Below are 17597 nucleotides of genomic sequence, written 5' to 3' on the forward strand. Positions count from 1 at the left end.
CATGTAAGGAGGTTTCGGCCTTGCAGTCGGAGAGTGCCTGTCTCCAGCCCTGGGAACATTAGCATTAATCATTTGAATCTGACATGATTACAACCTCATTTCCTCTGTATTACTCCAACGGGGCTTTCAAAACCAATGGCAAGGGAGATTGGACACCAGAGCCAGAGATGGAATAAAGGGGTCTCAGTCCTAGCTGGTGAGGCTGGACAACTGCATCTCATGGGGGGTCCACCCACTAACCCCAAGAAATCCTGCACTATCATCTTTAGAACAAACCAGGAATCATCCAGGGCAAAATTGCATCTCAAATGCAGGAAGGAGCAAGTGGGATTTTTTAGTGGGTTAGAGCAGGAGGACCTAGGGGTTCTAGTCCTGGCACTGGGAGGGGAGAGTGGTCTAGTGGGCTGGAGCAGGGAGTGAGAGTTGATTGTTATGGGAGTGGAGCAGGGTCTCAAACAGTAGGATCAGAGGCATTCTATATTCCTGGCTTTGCCACTGCCTCAGTTTCTCCCCTCTGTAGAAGGGGGATAATAGCACTTGCAAGAGGCTGCCAAACCTTTACTAATGAATTTTCATTGTGTGCTTTGAGAGCAACTAACTCTGGCAGAGTGCTGTGTACTGTATTCCTTTGTAGTGGTTATGATACACCATGGGTGTTAGAACAGTTATTAGTGTAACCATGGCTAACGATGCCTCCCTTCCCAATGTTTATTTGCATAAATACTGCAACCCCAGCACTTTTGGGTTCAGACCAAATCCCCTCCAAAATAAAACACCTGATTGTCAGGGGCTGTGTTATTACTGCTTGCAGGAGCATGCCACACTACATGGTTAAATCAGCATCCTGACCCTTTGCAGCATGGGAGTTGTAGGCAGAGGGTGCATGACAGGGACGCTAGCCTATCCTGCTGCTTCTCGTTCTTACTCTGTAGCCCAGTCCTAACCTCCTGGATCTGTAATGGCTGCTTCTAGAGATGTAGTGAGTGGGCCAGGCCTGCTCTTAAAGGGGCCTAGAGAGGTTTAGAGATGGGTCCCTCTCTAGCGGGGAATGGAAAATGCAGTTCTGCAGTTCTGTTGCCATGCAGGTGGCTGCTGCCTTGCACTGGGAAGGATTGCCCTGTACTGTATTGCACACAAATGGGAGTCATGAGCTGCACCAAACTTGGAGGATGTGTTACACTGAATTACATTGCACTGATGTGCAACACACCAAAGAGAACTGCATTAAAGTTGGTGTGACAGCACAGAATTGCGTTGCATTCAGCTGAATTGTCTCAATCTGGAGTGCAGTTAATTTCATTGGAATTCACACAGGGCCAAATTCTCCTCTGTATGATCTCAATGATGTGGCTGTATCTGTTCCATGGAAGCTTTTTGTACAATGTACTGGCCTTTAAGGCCAGAGGGGATCGTTTGGGAGGCCATATACCCTGATTCCATGTGTCTGGGGACAGCAAATGAAGGCTGGAAAAATAATGGAAGCGACCATTAGGAAAGAGGAAGTTGGTCCCGGGGAGCAGTTAGTTTCTGGGAGTTTGTGACAGGTTCCCCGGATGCAACCTGGATCTGGGGTACTCGGGCATACTAACCTAGGCTCCCTCTCACACTGTGATGCTGTGACAAGCTAAAACCTCCCCAGGTACTTTACTTACACAGCCATCCACAGGCAGGGACACATCCTGCTGAGTTATATGAATGCTTTTCCTAGCCACTCATCAACTAACAATCGAGAGGCTCCAGTCAATTCCCCCAGCTCCCCAGCCTAGGCACCCAGGGCTGTACTGTCTTGCCCTGGTCAGAAGCCTGATAGTGTAAGTTTATTACACAGTCTGCCCCTCTCTCAATGTGGAGAGGACATGCATCAGCTTTTGTTCACTGAGCAGATTTCCCAAGCACTTCAACCAAAACACACTGTTTAAGGTAAAATATAAACAGATTGATTTACTACAAAAAGATAGATTTTACGTGATTATAAGTAGTAAGCGTACAGATGAAAGTTGGTTACCTAAGAAATAAAAGTAAAATCGCAATCTGAGCTCTATAAACTAGACAGGATTTGAATCAAGCAGTGTCTCACCCTGATGATATAGTTCCTTAATACACAAGCTGGGGTTCTCCTTTCCAGCCTGGGACCATCTTCCCAGTTCAGTCTTTGTTCTCTGGACATGTTTCCAGGTGTTGAGTTGTAGGGGAAGTGAGGCCAAGTGATGATGTCACTTCCCCTTTTTTATAGTTTCTTCCAACTTGCTGGAAAGACCCTTTGCTATGAAGTGAGTCAAGTAGTGTCCATTGTCTACATGCTCTCTTTGAGAGATCTCCATTGTATACAGTTCCTGGGATAGTCCTTGGTAGTGTGGATTCCCCTGAATAAGTCATCAACACTGTCTGGCTTCTCCACTGTTGTACCTGAAAGGCTGGTTGGGGGTGTTTCCAACTTCACAACACATTTCAGTAACACACACATAGCAAAACTTAATAACTTCCCATACAATGATAACACATACAATCCAACAGAATATTAATGTTCAACAGGTCAAGACTTTTAGAATGATACCTTACAAGGCATACTTTGTATAAAACATATAATAATCATATCACCATGGTAAATATGGGGGTGCCAGGGTATTGCTTTGGGGTACAGAGTGCCACAAAGGGGAAAGGTATTGGGCCATCCAAAACCCTTACTCCTTGAATGGCCTAGGACCAGGAGCTTTGAAGAGTGGGCACAGCAATGCTCCACTCTCTCCCATCCAGCACAGACATGGTTTGGAGTTTAGACCCACCTGGGAAGGATCAAGAAACTGGACAGTGACTGGCCAGATGACTCAAGAGGAAGCTCCAAGCCCAGTAAAGTGGGGAGCTGCTCAGGTGGAGAGGAAGAGCTCATCTGGGACACAGCCCCAGTGGGGAGAGCTTGTGAAACCCCTAAATCTGAGGGCAGGCCAGGCAGACCAGGACTGAAATCGCCCAGTCCCAAGAAGGAGGGCCAGGAAATCCTGAACTTAAAGAGGGTAGCAGGTTAATTTAAATTAATTAGCCCTAAGAAAGGGGAAATATGGTTCTTAAAGACTCTGGGTATAACTGGATTATTCTCAGTACATATAGGGAAACTGAGGCAAGGTGCCTGAAGGGCTGTCCTAGGCCACAAGGGGGTGTTATGAGACAGCATCCATGTATAGCTTTGAACCTGTGAGCTACCAGGCACCCTCAACTACTCATCTCCCCAAAGGATCAAGCCCTAAATGAGAAGAGCATTTTGGCTCTGTGTTATGTTGCAATTGCATTGAAGCAGAAAGCACTCTGCTGCATTTCATTTCACTGTCTGCAATTGCATGCAGTGCGCAGCATCTCCTTGAAATGCAAGGGGCTGCACTGCACTAGAGGGACAGGGGAAGTAGTGTAGCCCCTGAATTGAGATGGAGGCTGTCACATTAAATTGGACCATGTTGCAATGCGTTGGAGTAGGTCACATGGAGTAGAATTGCATTAGGAGACTCTTAGAAGTGGGATACCTGACTGGAGGGGCCGTGGGTGAAACCAGTGGCGGCAGTGAGAGGGGAATAGCTGACTGGAGGGGCCCATGGGTGTGACTGGGGTGGCAGGGATGGGGGATATCTGACTGAGGGGGCCCATGGATGTGACCAGGGATGTCAGGGAAGTAGATATGGGGCTGGAGGGGCCCGTGGGCCTGACATAGCGCTGCCTGGGGATACACATTGAATCCCACTTTCTAGGGCTATCAGACCAGCTCCCCCTTGTCTTGGGGCCCCAGCCCTTGGCTGGGCTGTGGAATTATGGCAGGTCCCCACAAAGAGCCAGCCCTGGCTGCCACCAAGCTGGGTCCACACCATGGCTTCATCTGTGGCTGAACTTGTCTCCAGCAGGGAGGGAGGTGCTGTGGGCCGAGCTGAGCAGGGATTTGGGGCTCCTAAAAGTGTCTTATGGCTAATGGATGAGGGAGGTGAAGGTCAGAGGATAGAGATAGCACAGGGGCTGGTGGGTGGCTGGGCCCCACAGGGCAGGGCCGTGGAGTAGTGCAGGGGGGCTGCAGGGAGGGGGGCAAGTGCTGTGTCCCCCCAAACTCACCGTCCCCTGAGCTAGAGCAGCCCCCTGCTGAGACTCTGACAGCAAGGTCACCTCTGTTCCAGACACCCCCACCTCACGCCATCCTTGCTGTCCCTCCCCCACTGTTGCTACCAGAGCCCCCACCCCATTCCTCCAATCTCCAGCACCCACGGTGAGAGCATCGCTTTGTGAACCTAGTGACTGCTTCACATGCACACACACATGCTCAGACATACATGTATACACATGTGCATATGCATATGCGTGTGCACGCACACGGGAACTCCCACATACATGCTGCTGTGCCTACAAGGGGGCAGCTGGTGCGGGTGGGAATTGTTGCCACAGTGGGGTGGTTAAATGGGCGGAGAGGGTGTCCTCTGGGATACGTGGGGACTACAGCGTGCTGGCAACCCAGCCCAGCTCTGGGCCTAGCTCAGAGGGACAGGGAGAGGGTATTGCAGGGTACAATGCCAGGGGCAGACAGGTAAGCCCTGGGCACCTGCCATGGAGAGGCTCAGGGTTGAGGCTGGGTATGTTGGTGGAATGAGATATACCAGCCCTTGCCAGAGGATTTGTGGGCCAGTCCCGTCCTAGCAGGTGATGACTCTATGGCCGGTCTCAGCCTCTCTCCCTGGAGCTGGATTCCTGCTGGGGACCACTCCCTTCAGTGTGTGATGAGTCTGCCTGGTCTCAATCCATCTTCCCCCATCTCTCTACCCGCCGTGGGGCCAGCCCTTTGGCCCCTTGCTTAGCACCATTAACACTGTGACATTCGGAGGCTGATTTTGAGGGGGACCTCCCCCCGTAGGTGAACCCCTCTCCCTCCCATTGTGAAACAAGGGGATGTGGCCGGATGAGACGTGAGTGCATGGACCAGGCTGTGGAGGCCAAACTTCAGCAATAGGTGACTGAGTAGTGGAACTGAAGGCATCAAATTGGGGGTCAGGGGGGTGATCTTGATTCCCACAGGAAATGGGTTAGTGTGTGAATCCGGTAGGAGAGTAATGATTAACCCTAAATGTGCTGCTCTGACGTAAGAAGGGGTGATTGGGCCTCACGCCTGGGGGAGGTGACCAGACCCAATCCCCTTGGATCAAGATGTGGGGCGGGGGGATAGGAAGGAAAGTTGTTTGCTGGGTGGATGTGTCTTTAAAAGGATGATGTGAGGTGAAGCGGACGTGGAGGAGATAGAAGAGGGTTATGGGTTTAGAAGGTTAAAGGGGCAGAGATGTAGAAAGGTAAATGAGGGCAAAGCCAGAACTCCTGGCAGGGGCTGAGACTTGACTCAGCTTGTTGCACATGCGAGGCACATTGGCAAAGGTTCCCCCACCCCACCCAGGAGAGATGGGTGTGGGGAGCAGAGATGGGCAGGTGACCCCAGAATTGTCTCACTCTGCATCATTAGTAACACTCCTGACTGGGTCTGTGACTAGTGCCAGCTTGTTGGGGGATGAGCCAGTGCCTGGGGCAGAACCAGTGCCCGGTCCCCAGTGCCAGGGCAGACGCAGTGCCTGGTCCCCAGCGGCTGTGCCCAGTCTGGCACCAGCCTTCTCTCTTCAATCCCAGCCCTGGATCCCAGTTCCCAATCTCCAGTGCCCACTTCCCCCTGCCTCCATGCCAGCTTCCTCCCTGTTAGCAGCTGCCTCTAATTGTGGGCAGAAGAGAGGAGGGCACTCTGGGTTAGCAGCATAACATGGCAGGAGTCAATCGTTAACCCCCCTCCCCACCTTCCCCTCTGCTCTGTATATAAGGCAGCCAGGAACTGGGAAAAGCTGCTCCTTAAGGGAACCTGTGCCCATCTCTTCCTGCAGGTGCCTGTGTCTGTCTCTCCGTTGAGGCACCCGTCTCTCCCTGCAGTCACCCCAGGAGGGGCTTGTGCCCATTTCCCCCACCATCTGGTGTCCCCTGCCACCCCCCAACCATGGCCTTTGGAGACCTCCTGGAAAAGGTGGGCAGTGCAGGTCCCTTCCAGCTCCTCTGTGTCCTGCTGCTCACTGCGCCTGCCCTCCTCATTGCCAGCCACAACCTGGTGCAGAACTTCAGTGCCATCTCCCCTGAGCACCAGTGCCGCCCCCCGCCACCGGGCACCAACGCCAGCTGGGTGGGCAACAGCACGGCAGCTCATGGGGGGCTCTCCCTGGCCCCGAGCCCAGAGCGGTGCTGTCGCTTGGCGGGCACCCATGGGCAGCGTCCAAGACGCAACGGTTCGCTGGGCAGGGAAGGCGAGACAGAGCCCTGCCGGGACGGGTGGTACTACGACCGCAGCACCTTCTCCTCCACCATCGTCACTGAGGTATGGCTCATAGCCCCTTTTCTTCCCCACTGCCCCGAGGCAGAGCCATGGGGTGAGGGCAGGGATGGGGGGACCCACGTAGGGGGAGGGGATAGAGTGAGGACTGTGGGGAGAGAGGGGAGGGGAGGTGGGGAATGAAGAGTGACAGGAACTGGGAGGACGGTAGGGGAGAGAGAGGATGGGGAGAGCTGGGGAGGGGGCCAAAGAAGGGTGTGGGGGAAGGTTGGGTGCTGGGGGATACATGGCTATGGAGTTCCAGTCCCCCCAGGACAAACCACTGACCGGGAGGGGGCCCCCTGGGGGTGCCACACCCTGTCCCTGTGGGCACTGACTGTCCGTCTGTCTGCCAGTGGGATCTGGTGTGTGACCTGGGCCCCCTCCCAGCGCTGGCGCAGATGCTGTTCATGGCAGGGGTGCTGCTTGGAGCCCTCCTTTTCGGAGTCTTCTCAGACAGGTGGGTGAGGTGGGGGCGTCCCCCTGAAACTAACATCCCCCACCCTGGATCAGATCCCCCTCTCCCTGCTGCCCTGGCTCAGACCAATGGGCCCATCCAGCCCATTATCCCCTCTACCCACCCACCCCTGGATCAGACCAATGGGCCCATCCAGCCCAGTGCCCCCCTGCCCACGTCGCCCTGGCTCAGATGCATGGTCCAATGCTAGGTCATTCCATGACGTATGGAAACATTCCCTGGGTTGAGAAGCACCCTACACTTGCGAGTGGTTTACCCCTCACTTGTCACTGGCTGGTTATTGATGCTCAGCTCCCCAGCACCGCCTGTTAACCATGGGTTGTGGGTGACAGCCCCATCTGTCAGCAAAGACACGTCCGTCGCTGATCAGCGCTCAGCACTCAGCCAACAGGTTTTAGCAAGGGCTGGTTATTGACAAGGGGGTCCCACCCTTTGCTGCTTCTGTTGTCCCAGCACTTGTACACACCATGCGTCCCTCCAGCCCCTGCACAGCTCCCTCTGCTGCATCCAGCTCCCTCTAGTTCAGGGACACGCTGCAAGCCCCCTACCACCCCCTCATGCCAGGATCACCCATTGTCCCCCAGTGCCAGGGGCTGTGGGCACACCCCTTTCCCCACCCACCCCCCCGTGTTCCCTTACCTACCCTCCCCCATTGTTATTTGTCTGGGAGATGTCATTCCCGCCCCCCCTCCCCCTTACACTCTGTTGGGAGGATGGGCAGAGCTGAGATGGAGTGTTGTCATGCTGCTAGTTCATTAATTGGTGCCCTCAATGAGCTTTTTGGTCTCGGGTGTTTGAGGCTGTGGCTCTGCTAAAGTGCTGCTGGGGCTCCGGATACCCTCCATTTCCCTCTTCCAGTTGTGCCCAAATTCCCCATAGGGTTTTAGCAATTGGTGCCTGGAACGTTCCCTGAAATTCTGGGCTGGATCAGGCGCAGCACTCAAAGGTTATTGTGTTGCAGACAGAGCGAGAAATGCCAGGGAATCGAGTGTACAGCCAAGCTCGGTTAGTTACAAGTTACCGGATATCGATGATCAGGGATCAAGTGCTGGTCACTTGTTTCGATGATCAGTTATTTACCAGTAATGATCAGTGAGCTGGGGCAGTTGCTGTTGATCAGTGATTATCAGCTGTCAGTTACTGACTCCAAACAATCACAGATGCCCGATGGAGCGCTGCAGTTTCCTGTGGCCGTGAGTACCGCAGGTGAACAGTCTGCCATGTGAGAGCTGTGTTGCTCCCTCTGGGGTCTTACCCTGGACGCTCCCCTCTGTGATGCAGGTTTGGGCGGCGGGTCATCCTGCTGTGTTCTCTGCTGTTGGTGGCTGTCATGGGAACTGGGGCTGCCTTATCCTCAGACTTCCTCATCTACTGTGCCTTCCGCCTGCTGAGCGGGGTCGGTCTGTCTGGCTTCCTCCTCAACTACATCTGCCTCAGTGAGTATCCCCAGGGCAGGGGCAATGGGACAGGGCCTTTCTCCTCTAGGGGGCACCAGCTACCATCCAGCCCCAGGGCAGCGGGACCAACAGGCATGTGGGGGACAGGATACAGAGCTTTCTGCTCTACTGGGCACTGTCTCCAATCTGGCCCTAGAGTGGGGGCCCTGGCTGGCTTCAGGGGATGGAATATGAGGGCTTTCTTCTCCAATGGGCACTGGCTCCAATCCGGCCCCAGAGCAGAGGGACTGGCTGGCCTAAGAGGGTGAGGAATGGGATATGGGGCCCTTCCTCATAGGGGGCACAAGTTCCAATCCAGGTTAATGATGCCCAGGGACCTTCCCCATCCAGTGTCCCATTGCATAGCATGCAATGAGTTCGCTGTGTCTCAGCCCAGTTCCTAGCAGGAATATCTCGGCTGGCCCTAATTGTGGGAGGCTCGAGTGGGGAGGCTGAAAGGGCTACAGAATGAGCCCCACCCCCGTCCCCACCGTTCCCAAGGCTGGCCTTGGCTGAGGCCCATGAGTGATGGGTGTGGGGAGGGGCTTGGTCTGAGAAAGGGGCCCAGGAGTCACCCCCCAGCTCAGATGTTTCATCCCTCTGCCCCTGCCCAGGTCTGGAATGGGTCCCCACCAAGTCCCGCGCCCTGGTGGTGACATGGCTGAGTTACTGCAGCACGGCAGGTCAGGTGGTGCTGGCTGGCCTGGCCTACAGCATCCGGGACTGGCGCTGGCTGCAGCTGGCCATTTCTACCCCCTTCTTCATCTTCTTCCTCTGTGTCTGGTGAGTCCCCTATCCCTAGAAGGGCCTTGGAGAGGAGTGGGGTCCAGTGGCGAGAGCAGGGGGCTGGGAGCCTAGACTCCTGGGTTCTATCCCCTGCTCTGGATGGGGAGTGGGGTCCAGGGGTGAGAGCAGGGGGCTGGGAGCCAGGACTCCTGGGTCCTACTCTCTGCTTTGGGAACGGAGTGGGGCCTAGCGGTAAGAGCAGGGGAGAGGACTGCGTTCTATTCCCAGTCTTGCCACTGCTGAACTCTGTGACCTTGGTGGGGGCAAATCACATCTCCCCTATGCCTCAGTTTCCCCCTCCATAAAACGGGGCTGAAGAACTGACAGCAAAGCACTTTGAGATTCCTCCAGGGATCAGCCCTGTCTGAGTGGAATCCTGGCTCCTCCCCTCCGCAGGTGGATCCCGGAGTCCGCACGCTGGCTCATTGTCAACCACAGGCCTGCAACGGCCCTGAGCAACCTGCAACGGGTGGCCCGGATCAACCAGAAGCAGCTGGGTGGGGACAGCATCTCCCTGGAAGTGAGCTGATACCCTTTGACCCCTCGGGGTCACAGCATGTCCCAGCCCTGATACCCAGCTGGGGCTGGCCCTGGCGAGGGGGATGGGAGGCCCTTGGGGGGGCCCCAGTTGGGTTGGCACCTGGCCCATTTCCTCACCTGCATGGCACTGGGAGCTGGGAAAGCTGAAAGGGGGCAGGGTCTTGTCCAGAGAGGAACCCCCGCCCCAAACACAGTGTGGGCAGCAAAGGGGGTGGAAGTTCCTTCGTGGGCATGAAGATGGGGGGGCAAAGGTGAGAGGGCAAGAGGTGCATGTCACACGGGGCGAGGGCCCTGATTCCATCTAGAGTTGAAAGGGCTTCATCTCTTCAACCAGCCAGTCCTGTGCACACTCATGTGTCCGTCCCTCCCTCCCTCACACACCCATCCTCTGTCCCTCCCCAAACATATCGTCCATCTCTCCTTACCCACACACACCCCCGCCCATCCCTCCCTCCCCACACACACCCGTCCTCGGTCCCTCCCCAAACATATCTGTCCATCCCCCCTTACCCACACACACCCGTCCATCCCTCCCTCCCTCACACACCCGTCCATCCCTCCCTCCCCCCTTCACCCATCCATTCCTCCCTCCCCTCACACACACATCCCTCCCTCCCTCCGGCCCGTCCGTCCTTCCATCCCCCCCCCCCCTCCATCCCCACACACACCTGTCCATCTATCCCTCCCCACACACAGCCGTCTGTCCCTCCATCCCTCAATCTGTTGCTCTGGGGCTGGCCCTCTCCCAACATTCAGGGCTGGGATTTGCCCCCTCCCCCCATTACACTCTCCTAGTGCCCAGGCTACCAGAGCAGATGCCAAGGCCAGAGGCCATGGTCGGGGTCTCGTGCTGAGCTCCTGCCTCCAGCCTCAGCCCTGCGAGGCTCCCAGCTGAGGGCAAGATGGGGGGTGGGGCTCTGGGGCTGGCTAGGTCCTGGGCTGGGCGAGTGGGGCCAAGGGAAGGGGCGATTCAGTGTCCAGCCTCCTCCTCGCCTGGGGCCTTGAATAGCCAGGGCACTGCTGAGCCACCTTCTCTCTCCTAGATGGTGGAGAAGGTGGGGGGCAGCCTCCCTGAGAAAAGCACATGCTCCTGCCTGGGCCTCTTCCACACGCCGGCCATGAGACGCATCTCCTGCTGCCTCATGAGTGTCAGGTAAGGGCCCTTTGCCAGCCTGGGGCTCAGAGACTCCAGCACCAGGGAGTGACCCTCCTGCACCCTGGAGGGGATGGACAGAACCATATGTCTACCACGGGATAAGGGTACCTATGAGGGGACAGCTAGATGGTGCAGGGTGGAGGGGTAGTGTTGAACTGGATAGAAGGTCAGCTGTGGTGATAGACAGTTAAGGAAAAGAGGGTCCATGGGGAGAGGGAGGGATGGACGGATAGTCGAACATCTAGGATTTAGTAATGTGGATGGATGGACACAGATACATCTTCCTGGATCTAAGGAGGGAATGGAGGGACAGATGGGTGGATGGATGGATTGACACAGCTAAATCTCTGAGGAGAGGTGGAGGGATGGACAGAAGGACACATCTATGAGGATGGATGGTAGAGGGATGGACACAGATGTATCTAGGAGGATGGACGGGGGAAGGGTGGACACAGATGTATCTAGGAAGATGGATGGAGAGGGATGGACACAGATTTATCTAGGAGGATGGACAGGGGAGAGATGGACACAGCTGTATCTAGTGTGGTAAACCCAGGACAAACAGCTACGGGGGGGCCTAGTAATCAGTCCCAGAAGGTTAAAAGGCCCCTCCCTATCCACTGACGAGAGGTAACCACAGGTTAATAAGGTTCAGCTGAAAAGGGATTCCTAGAGAACCAATTAGGTTCAGCTGACTCCAACTGCTTAAGACCTTTTTAAACCCTCACCTGTTAGGAAAGTGAGAGTAGTAGGGAAGCTGCTAGTAGGCTGGGTGCAGCAAAACACTGAACCTTTCCAGGAAGGGAGGCTGTATTCCCTCCCCAGAAGGAAAAGGAAAGCAGGCACAAGGGACTGACTGAGGAAAGGTATAGCCTGACCTTGTGCCACCTAGATGGACTGCCTTGCCCAAACCTGTGTCTCCAAAGCTAAAAAGAACTGAGCCTGCTGAGGTGAACAAGGTACTTTGCCACACATGGTGTCAGTGGTGGGATAAGTGAGTGAGGATCTGTGGCAAGCCATCTCAGGGCAGGGTAAATCACCACAAACAAATAAATGGAGGATGTAGTGAAGGCGTTGGTACAGGCCACTGTGGCCCAACAAGAGGCTACCAGGGTACAGATGGCTGCCCAGCAGGAGTCAGTGTGAGTCCAGCAGGAAACAAACCAATTATTGATGAACCAGGCGGTCCAAGATCGAGCCACCCTGAATGAAGTGGTGAACCAGTTAAAAGCCCTGACCATGCTGACGCATGGCCCCCAGGGGGCCTGGCCGCTGCAGGCAAGCAACTATTTACAGAAGATGACCACAGACGACGACATAGAGGCATATCTCCTCGCCTTTGAGAGGATGACCCTGCGGGAGGCCTGGCCCCAAGACCAGTGGGCAGGTATCCTGGCTCTGTTTCTGTGCGGGGAGGCCCAGAAGGTCTATTTTGAAATGACAACAGAAAAAGCTATGGATTACCCCCAGCTGAAGGTGGAGATCTTGGCGAGGTCAGGCGTGACACCAGCCATAAGGGCCCAGTGCTTCCACAAGTGGAAATACTGGAACAACAAGGCACCGAGGTCCCAGCTATTTGACTTAATCCACTTCGCCCGGAAGTGGCTCTGCCCCGAGACCCATGGCCCGGAGAAAACTGTGGAAATCCTAGTGTTGGACAGGTACATGAGGGGGTTGCTGCTGGACATACGAGGGTGGGTCTGCCAAAATGATCCCTCCTCCTATGATGAATTAGTTGCCCTCAGAGAGACAGCTAGCAGCCCAAGAACTTTCTTGGACCACTGGGGAAGGAAGGCACCAGAATCGGAGACAAATCTCTGCCCCGAGGCCCCAGTTTGCCCTAGTGCTAGGCCGGACTATGGAGGGGAGGAAGGAGCCTGAAGAGCAGCCAGAGGTCCCGGAGAGACTTGAGGACTGGGGGAGAAAGGCTCGGGAGGTAAAGCCCAACAGTCCTAAAAATTGGGGGCTGCCCCGAGCCGGGTACCGGCTATGTATGTGGCTAATTGGGGCATATCACTGCCCAATGCCTGAATCTAGAAGAGCCCATGCAATGCGAACTGGGAGATATAGGAGGACCATGTGATCTAATAAATCTAGTCGGGGTTGCGATGGTCTCTCATAGATACACTAGCCCCGTTAAGATGAATTGAATTGTATAGAGACCACCACATTAGTAGACTCGGGAAGTGTGATCACGCTGGTCTCGGGAAATCTGGTCGGGCAAGGCCAACTATCCCGGGCCAAGCTCTCAGGAATATCCTGTGTGCATGGCGATGTCAATTATTACCCGACCATCCCCGTAAAAATAGAAGTTCTTGGAAACCCCACTAAGGTGACGGTGGGAGTAGTTCCTTAACTCCCCTACCCAGTCCTCATCGGACGAGACTTCCCAGGATTTGATAGCCTACTCCCTGGAGAGGAGGCGGAATGAAGTAATGAATCCAGGACCCAGGGGATGGCCCCGATAGTTAAATTCCTTCTATGAATTTGCCCAGGATTTGTTCTCTCCACCTGGAAAGCCCAGGAAGACTCGGAGGGAACGGAGGGCAGTTAAAATGAGGGGAACGAGAATCTTGGCCCAGTACCAGAAATCTACGCTTGTAGGGAAAAGAGATGGCCCAACGGACAGCGGGACTGGGCCAGAGATCGACGACTCTGTCACCAGACCTAGTTCCCCGAGGGTTTTCCCTGAAGGGGAGACAGAGGTAGATCCCCCTGAGTTTGGGCAAATGGGGCCCTCACTTGGGAATTTTGGACAGGATCAGGCCAATGATCCAATATACAACAGTAGATATACAATGGATATACAATGATCCAATATACAACAGTGCAGCAAGACACTGAACCTTTCCAGGAAGGGAGGCTGCATTCCCTCCCCAGGAGGGGAAAGGAAAACAGGCACAAGGGACTGACTGAGGAAAGGTGTAGCCTGACCTTGTGCCACCTAGACTGACTGCCTTGCCCAAACCTGTGTCTCCAAGGCGAAAAAGAACTGAGCATGCTGAGGTGAACAAGGTACTTTGCCACACTAGGAGGATCGACAGGGGAGGGGTGGACGCAGCTGTATCTAGGAGGATGGATGGGTTGTTTCTACCCCTGATGTCACAAACTGGCTGAGCTCTCCATGTTACCTATGAGTCCTGCTCGACCCTCTGACCCATCTCCGCTCTGCTCTGCAGCTTTTCCACCAACCTGGCCTACTTCGGGCTCTCCATGGACCTGCCGGCCTTTGGCCTGGACATCTTCCTGGTGCAGACATTCTTTGGGGCCATCGACATCCTGGCCAAGATGGCCTGTACCCTGGCCCTGAGCTACTTTGGGCGCCGAGCCATCCAGGCCAGCTCCCTCATCCTGGCCGGAGTCTTTCTCCTGGGGAACATCCCTGTACCCAGAGGTAAGGAGCCCCCTGGAGCCCCAGGTTCTTAGCCCATTCAGCTTCCAGCAGTGATGGGAGCCAGGTTGGTCCCACTGAGCTGGGAAGTGGGGGAAGCCCTTGTGACATGGCTCTGCCAAGAGTCTCCTGTCCCATGACCTTCAGGAGAGATGGCTCAGGGGTTAGAGTGGGAGGGTGGGGCTGGGAGTCAGGACTCCTGGGTTCTATCCCCAGTCCTGGAAGGGAACTGGGGTCTGGTGATTGGAACGGAGTGGGCAGCTGGGAGTCAGCACTCCTGGATTCTATTCATGGCTCTGCCTTGGACAAGCCACTTCACCTGTGCAGCCCCATGCCTCAGTTTTCCCACTGTGAAATGCTGCTGTGATACTTTGCATGGCTCATGTGGCAGCTGTGACGTGGGACTGCAGTGACTAAAACCTGCACAGGGCTCTGATCTCCAGGAAGGCCAGTTCCACAACCCCATCTCTCCCCTCTCCAGAGATGCTGATGGTGCGACTGGCTCTGGTGGTGCTGGGAAAAGGATGCCTGGCTGCCTCCTCTGTCTGCTCCTGCCTGTATGGGGGAGAACTCTTCCCAACCGCTGTCAGGTAAAATCAGGACTGGGATTCCCCATCTCTGATTGTTTAAACAGCCCCTGCGCCTCTCCCCAGGGGCAGGTGCATCTCAGCACTGGGTGAGGGATCTCTGTATAAATAGCCCCTGTGACCCACCCCAGAGGTGGCTGCCTCAGTGCCAGGCAAGGGCTCCCTGTAACAACAGCCCCTGTGCTCCATCCCAGAGGCACCCTCATCTCTGTGCGGGGCATGCTATTATTGTTACGAGTCTCTAACAGCATACTGTGTCTGGCAGGCAGACAGGCACTGGCTTCACCACTGTGATGGCTCGTCTGGGTGGCATGGTGGCCCCGGCGGTGCTGGTGGCTGGGCAGCAATTTCCCTTCCTGCCACTGGTGATATTCGGGGTGGCTCCCGTCGTGTCCGGCATCGCGGCCTGCTTCCTGCCAGAGATGCACAATGTCCCCCTGCTGGACACCATAGAAGAGGTGGAGGACAGGTGTGACTCACAGGCTGCTGGGGTATATCTCCTGCTGCCCTTTCCCCTGCAAACCTTTTCCTTGCCTGTCAATCCCTTCCCACCTGCCCTTTCCATCCTTTTCACACCCTCCCTCTTTTGTTCCAGAGCCAGGAGGAAAGGCGAGGAGACGCCCGCCAGGGAGACTGTGGCTCACGTTGTCCACTCAACCAGGATCTGAGCAGCCTTCCCTGCCACCCAAAGCCCCCAGTCCTGGCCCCCGCAATGCACAGGCTGCACCAAAAGGCCCACGTGAAGGGAGGAACCACCTGCTGTTCCCTTTGCAACTTAGGAATCAGCCCCCTTAAAGAGACAGGGCAAATGGCGGGTGGGGTATTCTGAGCTGTGTCACTGAGCTGCCTCACAGTGGGGGGCCCTATGCCTCACATGCAGGGAGCCTGTGGGGCGTGGACAGAGCAGGGAGACACCTCCCCAAACAACTTTGCCAGGTGTGATGGTACCTGCTCCCCTTGCTGGTGTATATTGGCCTGACACCCGCTCCTCCCTCCAGTCCGGCAGGGCTGTCACTGGCCCTGGCTGTCACTGGCTCCCCCAGGTTTTGTGTATTGGCCTAATACTCGCTCCTTCCTTTGGCCTGGTCGGGCTGTGAACGGGCTCCTCCTGGTGATGTATCTTGGCCTGACACCCACCCCTCTACAGCATCTGTGGCCCATTCATGAGATGCCGGTTTCTGTCCTGCTGCGAGCTGAGACCCAGCCAACAGATTTCATAGCTGCTGATGAGCCACTACCAAACTGAGCATGGATTGGATCCTGTGGCTGAACTGATGGTCTTGGGGAAAACTGAGCAGAGTGGGGAGAAGCGCCTGGGGGCTCTGAAGGTGTCGATGGCTCCCCATTAGGTGCTGGGGGCACCTAGGTAGCTCAGCTAGGCTGTACAGGAGGCGGGGCAGTTGGATCCAATCTGTAACATTCACCAATGGGGCTGGAGTTTGGAGAGACCCCTCTGGGTGGGGAACGAGTTCCCAGGCAGCAGGGACAGGATGTGTGTGTGTGTGTGGGGTGCCTAGGTGAGATTTCCTGCACTCGTTCCTGTGGTCTTCTGTACATTTTTGTAAATAAACCAGCCACACTAAAAAATTCCCCTTGCTCCATGTCCCTGATCCCTGCACACCAACCACACCATAGAGTCAGGGCTGGAGCTCCTCTGGAAACAGGGGCAGGGGGCATGTTTCTCTCTCCAGAAAGTGTTGATATTTTTGGCAAAAATCTAAGTATTTTGATTCTGAAATGCCACTGCAGTGCCTCGTGGAAGATATAGTTTGGCAGCCTCCTGCTCCTGTCTTCTCTGTGAGATGGGTGCCCTGATAACTACATCTCCCATGATGCACCATGGTCTGCCCTCTTGTAGATGGGAAGGGAATGCATCTTGGGAATCTCTGACTGGTGCATCATGGGAAATGTAGTTTGAGTGCCTCATTCTCCTCTAGGCTGGACTCCCTGGGTAGACTGCATTTTCCCATGATTTACCATACTCTCCCCACATGGGGGTGATGGGGGTCAGAGCCAGGCAGGCTCCTGCAGGGATGCTGGGGACCATGTGCATAACAGTTTCCACACCTAAAGAAGCTATGTCACGTGATGGCTACTAGCAGAAGGGGGAGGGGTGTCTGGTGATATGAGCACCCCCGTGTTACCCCTGTGTTGTGGTAGGATACCCTAGGGGGAAGACTGGAGGGGACAATCTAGCCCTGGATACCAGGTGAGTCTCCTGTTCTGATCATCCCAGACAGTAATCACAAATCTATGTGGAGTAGCAGGGCTGCCGAGAGGGGCACTCCAGTGGTGGATGGGTGTAGAGCTAGGGAGGAGTAGATTGGGGGCACGCCAGGGATGGGTGGGTGGAGGAGCAGAGAGGGGTGCCCCAGTGGCTGGGGTGGGGCAGAGAAGAGGGATGTGCAGTGATAGATCAACAGACCCACCGTTTAGGCTGCAGGGGAAGGTAAGAAGTTCATGTGGGTCTTATCCAGGGTGATTTCAGATGATCTCCCAAGTTTTCTATTGGGCTGGCCCTGAACTGGAAGATCTCCTTGGGCTGGTGCCTGCAGGGGCATTCCTGGCCCAGATCCCTCCTGGGGGTATAGGAGGGGCCCCCTGCCCGCAGAGATACTGCACTACCCCTCCTCCACATGCACACACACCCAGGGCTGCCATCTGGAGAAATGGTGTGGCCAGGTGAGAGCTGTGGATGCAAAGCAGAGCAGAGCCCCGACAGAAGCGAAGCAGTGGTGGCCTGCCACACAGGAACAGCGCTCCAAGCTGCTCAGCAGCATGCGGGCTGGCCGATAGGGCAATGCCTTGAACAAAAGGGGCCACTGATGTGGAGTGCCCAATGTGACACCCTGGCACCCCAATATTCAC

At 55.4% G+C, this 17597-nt stretch overlaps 1 protein-coding gene across 3 annotated transcripts; it reads left to right on the forward strand.

The window, feature by feature from the left end:
- The first annotated feature begins 5226 nt into the window (after positions 1 to 5226).
- LOC140914348 (solute carrier family 22 member 6-like) lies at positions 5227 to 16318 on the forward strand. 3 transcript variants are annotated; one of them, XM_073351921.1, is made up of 11 exons: positions 5227 to 5306; positions 5880 to 6361; positions 6712 to 6815; positions 8115 to 8269; positions 8884 to 9052; positions 9452 to 9575; positions 10639 to 10748; positions 13931 to 14145; positions 14624 to 14732; positions 14995 to 15198; positions 15325 to 16318. In XM_073351921.1, exons 2-11 carry the CDS (start codon positions 5990 to 5992, stop codon positions 15395 to 15397), a joined length of 1635 nt encoding a protein of 544 aa, XP_073208022.1. In that variant the 5' UTR covers positions 5227 to 5306; positions 5880 to 5989; the 3' UTR covers positions 15398 to 16318. The 3 variants fall into 3 exon arrangements, with proteins under 3 accessions (XP_073208022.1, XP_073208023.1, XP_073208024.1); XM_073351922.1 differs by lacking the exons at positions 5227 to 5306; positions 14995 to 15198 and having other exon boundaries at positions 5323 to 6361; XM_073351923.1 differs by lacking the exons at positions 5227 to 5306; positions 15325 to 16318 and having other exon boundaries at positions 5323 to 6361; positions 14999 to 15109.
- Positions 16319 to 17597: the final 1279 nt, after the last annotated feature.

Source organism: Lepidochelys kempii, chromosome 7 (assembly GCF_965140265.1).
Source record: "Lepidochelys kempii isolate rLepKem1 chromosome 7, rLepKem1.hap2, whole genome shotgun sequence".
In the NCBI taxonomy this organism is placed as follows: Eukaryota; Metazoa; Chordata; order Testudines; family Cheloniidae; genus Lepidochelys; species Lepidochelys kempii.